At 36.5% G+C, this 7954-nt stretch overlaps 1 protein-coding gene across 2 annotated transcripts in view; it reads left to right on the top strand.

The window, feature by feature from the left end:
- Nucleotides 1-7826, top strand: part of PDE8B (phosphodiesterase 8B) — a 100815-nt gene extending 92989 nt beyond the window's left edge. For both annotated transcript variants that reach the window (XM_072416302.1, XM_072416301.1), the window contains exon 22: nucleotides 126-7826. In XM_072416302.1, the coding sequence (XP_072272403.1) occupies nucleotides 126-241 (116 nt within the window). In that variant the 3' untranslated portion in view covers nucleotides 242-7826. The remainder of the gene's footprint in view (nucleotides 1-125) is intronic.
- The last annotated feature ends 128 nt before the right edge of the window (nucleotides 7827-7954 follow it).

Genomic DNA, 7954 nt, shown 5'->3' on the forward strand with positions numbered 1-7954 from the left:
ATGATAGTAATTTGCTCAAATCATTTTGGGAAATTGCAACACCATGTCATGAGGATGATTCATTGCCACACACAATACCAAATTCCAAAAAGATTCACTCATCCTAATCTCTGCTTTAATTTCAGCTTTTGCACATATACCCAACCTTATACAACATTTAACTGAGAACTACAAGTATTGGAAATCATTAGATGAGCTAAAGTGTAAAAGTCTCAGGTACCCATCTGACTGCAACAAATAAAGGAAGCTCAGTAACCTCTTGACCTACCTGCACTGTGAACCATTTTCTTGTGGACTGATACAGAATAAGGGAAGATTGTATTCTAAACTCCAGATGGAACAGTTGTACAGTGAAGACTTGTTCCAAGCCACCTGTTCATACCCACACAAAGCCTCGAACTTGACTTCAAAGGGAATTATCTACAACTGATGGATGCTTTGCTCTTCTTTCTAAATTTTTACAACATTTTTCAATGGTTAATGATATCCACAAGGAAAAATCTAAAGACAATTTTGCATTTTGCATTGTAGTTGGGACTGTAGAACTGCATCATTTTTTTGTTTGTTTTTGTTAAGCTTGACTTATCACAGTACTTTAGTTTCGGTAAGATTTTTACTATCTGTCATTACTTCTGAAATTGTTTATGCCGACTACTGTACACACTTTTGATATCTATATGGTACATCTCGTGGAGAAAGGAAAAATGAATAGAGTGCCCTTCCTGACCTTGGGACTGATCTGTTTTATGCCTACAGGGCTTCATTTATAGGTATAAAAACAGTGACAGATAAGTGTTATTTGCCATAGTGTAACACATTTCTGTTCCATGTTTTCTGTTAATATTTAGGCATCCTCCCATTTTTATTTAGGATATATTACTAATGCAACCTCTCAAAAATAACAGGTTTTGAACTCTACACAAATAAGTATGGGATATGTAGGGCAAGTTAACCTAGGTGCATAATACAGCATAGACTGATGATAAAAAATATAGAGGCCATTGCCTAAACCCCCTTTCCCCGCTCCCTCCCCATAGGGCAAAATATGAGTCTTGCATTTGTTGGCTTAGTTCTGGGATGATAGCAGTGTTCTTTTTGCATTTTACTAACAGGGAGCCATGATTAGGAAGACCTGGTGCCTTTTGTCCTTTTTGTAGCTAATTGGATTGAACCTATATTTGTTCTTGAATGATCAGGATAATAGAAATCGTCAGCAAATAGAAAACATCACTGGTGGTACAGGAAAAGCAATGTCATTGATGGCATTTATTTTACAGCAGAAGACTGACAGATCCTTGTGTCAATGTGATATAAGTAGGTTGCATGTATCTATATTTTTATATACAGAACAGATTATATGCTTAGACAACACTAACCTGTCCTTAAATATCACTACCTGTGTTCTTATGGGGGTTATCTATCCACTAGCTGTGGTAGGGAGGGCAGCTTTTTCGGCTGAGCTGCCATCTTGTCATTGGCTCACACACACAAAGTTTTTACCTTTTAATCACTTCCACCTTACTTATACTTTTAAACAGCTTGCAACCCTAATCAGCCCATGATTTGACGAAAGTAGAACCAAATTATTATTACCATGCCTAATTTGGCACAGTCATGTTAATTTACATAGTTTTACTTTATAATCTTAGGTGAGAACCCTAACAATAAAATATAGATGTTAAACCTGTCATTAGAATAGTAAAAGGGCTGCCGTTGCTGAATCCCATTAACTGGTTGGTATGCTGAACCACTATTACTATGAATTACTGTCCTGGAATATGTATACAATACAGTAAGAGAGTAAGGCTACATTCACACGTGCAATAATAAATGTTTCACAATCCTTTCCAACAACTAACGTCGGCACGATGCATGAATGAGCGCTGTACATACAGCACCGTTCTGCTCTATGGAGAGGGGAGGGGGAAACGACGGACCAGCACCCTGCTGCACTCTTTCCCCCTTCACTTGCAATACGATCGTCCGTTGTCCATCGTCTGTGGATCCGTCAGGACGGTCATTTGGACGATGGACAAGGAGCGCTGTACGCACGCCAGATTCTCGGCCGATATCAGCCCTGAGACGATTATCAGATGAGAACCATTGCACGTGTGTACCTAGCCTAAGAAATCTTGATGTGTACCCTTATTGGAGACTAGTTACTCTGAAAGTATAAATTAAAGCATGGCAACCAGGCAACTAGTATTTTGGGAAACACAGATCAATGATGGAAGGTTACCCCTCTTCTGTTATCTTTAGAAATATTACCCTGATCTATGCCGACAGTAGGGCTGTGCAGGAATAGTGGCAGACACAGGAATTGGGACAAACTAATTCACACTGCTAGAGTTGCTTACAACAATCAGCTTTTATCCATATTTTTTAAACTTTATTTTTAACTTTTTTTCCAGAAAATGGCTGGACTACGTAACTTATAAACATATTGGGTAACTTTTCAAACTAAATTTCGATCTACGTCTACCTTGCACATCTGGTGTCAATGCTGCCATTCCACTGCAGAACAATGACATTGTCATCCTATTACAGGAAAAGAGAGAGAAAAAAAGTAATGGGGGTCTCCAAAAAAAAAACTAATTACAGATTGTATTATATATACCATTGGTATTATAAGTTCCGCTTTAAACTTACTGCCATCGCTTAAAAGTAAGGGATTATGCCACCCGCACAGAATATTTTCCTGTATATAGTCTGTCTGAGAATGCACACAAGATATGCAGCAAATGTAAAAGTGTGCTTTAGAAATCCAGGGTGCCCGTCACAGGTAGCTTTTTGAATAAAATAAACATCCTTGAATGGACGTTCCTGGGAACCTGTATAAAAAGCCAATATTTTACAGATCCAGAGGAATATTGTTACTGATAATACATTAGCATCCACAGAGATCAGATTGCAAATTACAAAAAATCTTCTAAATTTCTAATATGTATCCTTGGTATCTATATACAAATATTCCCTCTTCAGTTCACTTATAAAATACCATTCCTTATTCTTTTCCAATTGTGACTGCTGTGCACTTTTGACAATTGTCCACCAGGTGGCAGAACAAGTCATTGCTTTAATAGGAGACATAGAAATATACAACCATAGAATTCACCACCAGCGAATTTTCAGAGGAATCAGCTAGGGCAATCATTTATGAATAGAGCCCCAGAAATTGTTTGCCATAACATTTGGAATGCTTGTTCTTTGCACCCTTTGAATAAATTAGACTCTTTTATTGTATAGTGAGAACAAAATAGAGGTAGTGTAGTACAAATATTTTATTTAGGTCACTATCTTTATGTTTGTGCTACAGTACCCACAGCTACAAGAAAACGGGGATATGTCATCCCTGATAGTGAAGTGATCCTGCAGGGCCCCCCATTAAGGATTACTCTTTTCTGTATGATTGGATTTGTATGCAATGTTAAAAGGGCTAAACATTATTCTAGTTTACTACCACAGTATCATTCAAAAATGTTTGAACATATCATATTTATTGGATTTTTGTTTGGCAAACATCAAAGTGTAGTGACTGATTGGTTTAAGAAATGAAAGCTAATTGGTTGTATTGGGCTATTGCAAATGTTCTACCTTTTTTTTTATTCAATTGATCCAAAGGGAAAACATGCTGACACAGCCCATACCTATTTACTAAGAACTGCAAAAGCCAATCTGTCTCCAATTTACAAATTTGTCCTAAAAGATTCTGATTCAAGCAGTTATTTGGCCACAAACCAGGGCCAGGCAGAGAGAATAAACCTCCATACTGGAAGGAGGACACGGGAACTTAGGCATGGCTTTGATTCAGGGAATGGAAATCAGGGACTTATTAAGTAAGAATCTATTTGTTGGCACATCTGGTTATTCTTTTATCTGTAGTATGCATTACCAACCATTTCAAATTTATTGTTTTTTTACTGATTTATATAACTGTTAAAGAACTGGATCATGAAGAACCTAAAGATTTAGAGGACCCATCACTGGTAAATATTAAGACTGATGATGCAGGAAGTTAACCAGACATTGCATTATGGAGCAATTAAAATTTCTGTCTTTATAGGTTATTTGGTGTTGGTGTCCCACATAGGCTTCCATGTGTCTGGTATTATATCACTTGGCTGGTATAAATTGAATCTATTGACAAAATTATTATTAGAAAACAAGACAAAATTTTTTCTACCCAGAAAAGCTGGCAGTTTTTGATCCACATTACTTGTATACCTTGATGGATAACATGTGGCAGTGCTTTATGGCTGGCTACTTGCAAGGAATGCACTATGACTCCAAATCAGGCAGTAACAGGTACACTTTTAAAGGATTCTTCTATATTGTGCACATAAAGGGAAACTAAAGTCTGTTATAAGGGATTTTCTGGTGTGTAAATAACATCATTTTGTCTGTTACATGTTTTTAAAATGTGTTGCTGTAATTGTACAAGAGAATGGGGATATCAAATCTCAGGAAAATACATGAGAATATGTACAACTAATTATATCCAATACTTGAAAAGCATATTGCATACAAATATATATTATTTTTTTTACATTCAGTTTTGTATTACAAATATAATTAACCGACACCCATTCCCAGACAGTTTATTATTATATTTCACTACAGATTGCTCTGTTATGATACACTGTAAACCTTGTACAATAACAGCATACTTTAACCCAAGCGTGCTCCGTATATGGATCATTGGATACTACTTATTCTACTGTTTAGATAAAAGACACAAAAATCCAGTGTTATTTAAAAAAATATTTTAATATAAACTTGATTCAAATGACCTTAACTGATAGGCTCCCTGACAGGCATATGACACTTTTGCATTGTGGTGGTATTCATTTTAAAAAACACTCTAACACATTTCTGATACTTGAGTTGCAGTGCATCACATCACACAAGGCAGGCATATGACATCACTGTTTTTGGTTCAAATTTGCAGCAGTCAACTCTCCCCATCAAACCTGCTCTGTAGATAATGAATCGGCCAGTAAACAAGTAGATATAACTACAATGCACTTATATGGTAGAGGTTTGTCAATTACAAGACTTCCAAATGAGAATTACAAATTTCTTGCAAGAAAAGCAGTGTAAATACATGTATTTTTCCGGAATGTCCTCAGTCTTTTGTCTGTAGTTCTTCTCATAGTCACATCAGTCTTATTTAAGCCTGATAATGCTTTAAAAGTTTTCTATGAATCCACAGGGTAATTATGAATTTATTAATAAATATGTAGGATCTGTTTTCTACTTAATAGTGCTGTACAGAGACTGCTGTGCAGACCCCCTCTCTGCAAGTCAGTTGGTTTGTGTGGGTGGCCTGTAAAATATTGAGCATACAAGCTAATATTAATTCAATTTTGCACATGGAAATGTAATAGTTATATTTTAGTTATCTGGAATGAATGCTCAGACTTTCACTCATGGAAAACATTCTATAGTTTCCCTTTAGGTGTTTAGAGATTATAAAGTGTCAGCAGGCAGCCAACATACCAAGGGCATTTGTTGTAAAGTCATTACATGTACCAATGTGTAGTAAGTTTCCTGTCTCCATCCATCCTTTAAAAGCACTACAAACAGTAAAGGTATGTTTATATGGACGGTTAGCAGGAATGCTAGAGCAATTGCACCATCTGATCTAGCGGTACCCCATTCTTCTTATCATCTGATCCAATTCTACCCCATGCTTTGTATCATCTGATCCAATTCTACCTCATGCTTCTTACCATCTGATCCAGTGCTACCCCATGCTTCTTATCATCTGATCCAGTGCCACCCCATGCTTTGTATCATCTGATCCAGTGCTACCCTATGCTTCTTTTCATCTGACCCATTGCTACACAATGCTTTTTATCATCTTATCTAGTTCTACCCCATGCTTTGTATCATCTGATCCATTTCTACCCCATGCTTCTCATCATCTGATCCAGTGCTACCCCATTGCTTTGCATTATCCGATCAAATTCTGCCCCATGCTTTGTATCATCCGATCCAGTTCTACCCCATGCTTTGTTTCATCTGATCCAGTTCTACCCCATGCTTTGTATCATCCAATCCAGTTCCACCCAATGCTTTGTATAATCCGATCCAAATTAACCACATGCTTTGTATCATCCGATCCAGATCTACCCCATTCTTTGTATCATCTGATCCAGTGCTACCACATGCTTTGTATCATTTGATCCAGTGCTACCCCATGCTTCTTATCATCTGATCCAGTGCTAGCCCATGCTTTGTATAATCTGATCCAGTGCTACCCCATGCTTTGTATCATTTGATCCAATTCTACCCCAAGCTTTATATCATCCAATCCAGTTCTATTTTTCACCTTTTATAGTTGTCACTGAAAAGTGTTCCCATTAAATATTATCCCCTCACCTCAAATTTCAGTCATAAATGTAACATTTTGCATTCCCCTTTCATTCTTCCTCTCCCAATGACAATAGCCAACAGGTCAAATAGTGTAGCTTAATTTTCCAGCCGTGATATACATTGCAATATCAAAGAGTACTCTAATAACCAAAGTTTGTCCAAAACCAATAACAGAGCAAACTTCCATCAATGTTCAGAAACTCAATGGAGAAAGTTATATGTTGGGTATGATTTTATTTGTAGAAAAAATAAATGTATTCTAGGACAGATATATTTATACCACAAAGAATAATATATTATTCGAAGGAATACATTTTACTCTGCAGCACAAAGTCCTATTTTTGTATGTTGTATAGTGTATGGTCAAAACATTTTATCAATGCAAATTTCACTATAAGCTTTGTAAAGAACTACAAATCCCACACAACAAAATGGTTTAGAAGACTAAATCCACCTTAAACTCTGTCTTTGCTTTGGAACCTTGGCAAAAATGTATTGCTACATTCACTGAAATGTAAAGTAGAATGAAAAGCTTCTAAAAATGTCTACATCTGTATCATAGTGGTTGCAGCATGAGGCATTTAAGACAGGGAAGCTTGTGATTTATTTGTATATTTAAAGTTGAACTCCAGGCAGACACAGAGCTCCATGCGGCCGTCTATTAGTAATTATATCAAAAATGTATAAAAAAGTAAGCAGTGTAAGTACCTGAATTAGAATTAGTATTTGCTTGTTGCATTTGCCACACAGCTGAACACATAAGAAAAAGGAGCAGCCCAAGAAGCTAACAAGCTGCAATGCAGTCCCAATGTGCTGTGTTCAACAGCTCTGTATATGGGATGTATAAATCTTATGATACAAATACTTTGGTGAGCAAATAAAATCTTCTTTTATCTGTGTATTGCCTGGAGTTCAGCTTTAAAGGATATGTGCACTTTTATAGAAATTACTGTTATCCTTTTTACCTATAGACTTCAAAGGAACCATCCCCCAAGGATGGACTCAGTGGGACAATGGCATTTAAAAATGTATATATGGGATATTAGGTGGAATGATTCAGTGGAAATGCTTGAAAAGCTGGAAAACATAAAAGAGCAGCATTGCAAAGAGTACATACCATCCTACCAGAGCCAATTCTTCAGCTTACTAGGATGAGCAACGCCTCCTTCTTGCGGTCAAAAACCAGGAAATGAAATGCCACTTTTGGAATTTTAGATAAAAACCAATATTTTCAGCTTGTACCATCATGAAGGAAAAAAACAATGACTCTCCAAGGAAATATTTTCCAGCCTATACATATAATGGCAGGTATCACTTGTGTTAAGAGATGTAAAGGGTCTGGACTTCTTTCTCCATGAAGATTTTGATATACTGTTTAGAAGAACTCTAGATAAAATACAAATTTTATTAAATTTGCTGTGTAAAAACCTATGTGTTTCTTTTTTTGGGTTTAATGACAAATGCAAATCTACGTATCCATTTTACAGTTTTTTGTAGGATTGTTCTTGTAAGTAAGCTTGCATTGCCTTCAGGTCATGTAATCTAATGCTGGTCATGGGAAAGTGTGATCTCAGCA

The sequence above is a fragment of the Pyxicephalus adspersus genome, chromosome 6 (genome assembly GCF_032062135.1).
Source record: "Pyxicephalus adspersus chromosome 6, UCB_Pads_2.0, whole genome shotgun sequence".
In the NCBI taxonomy this organism is placed as follows: domain Eukaryota; kingdom Metazoa; phylum Chordata; class Amphibia; order Anura; family Pyxicephalidae; genus Pyxicephalus; species Pyxicephalus adspersus.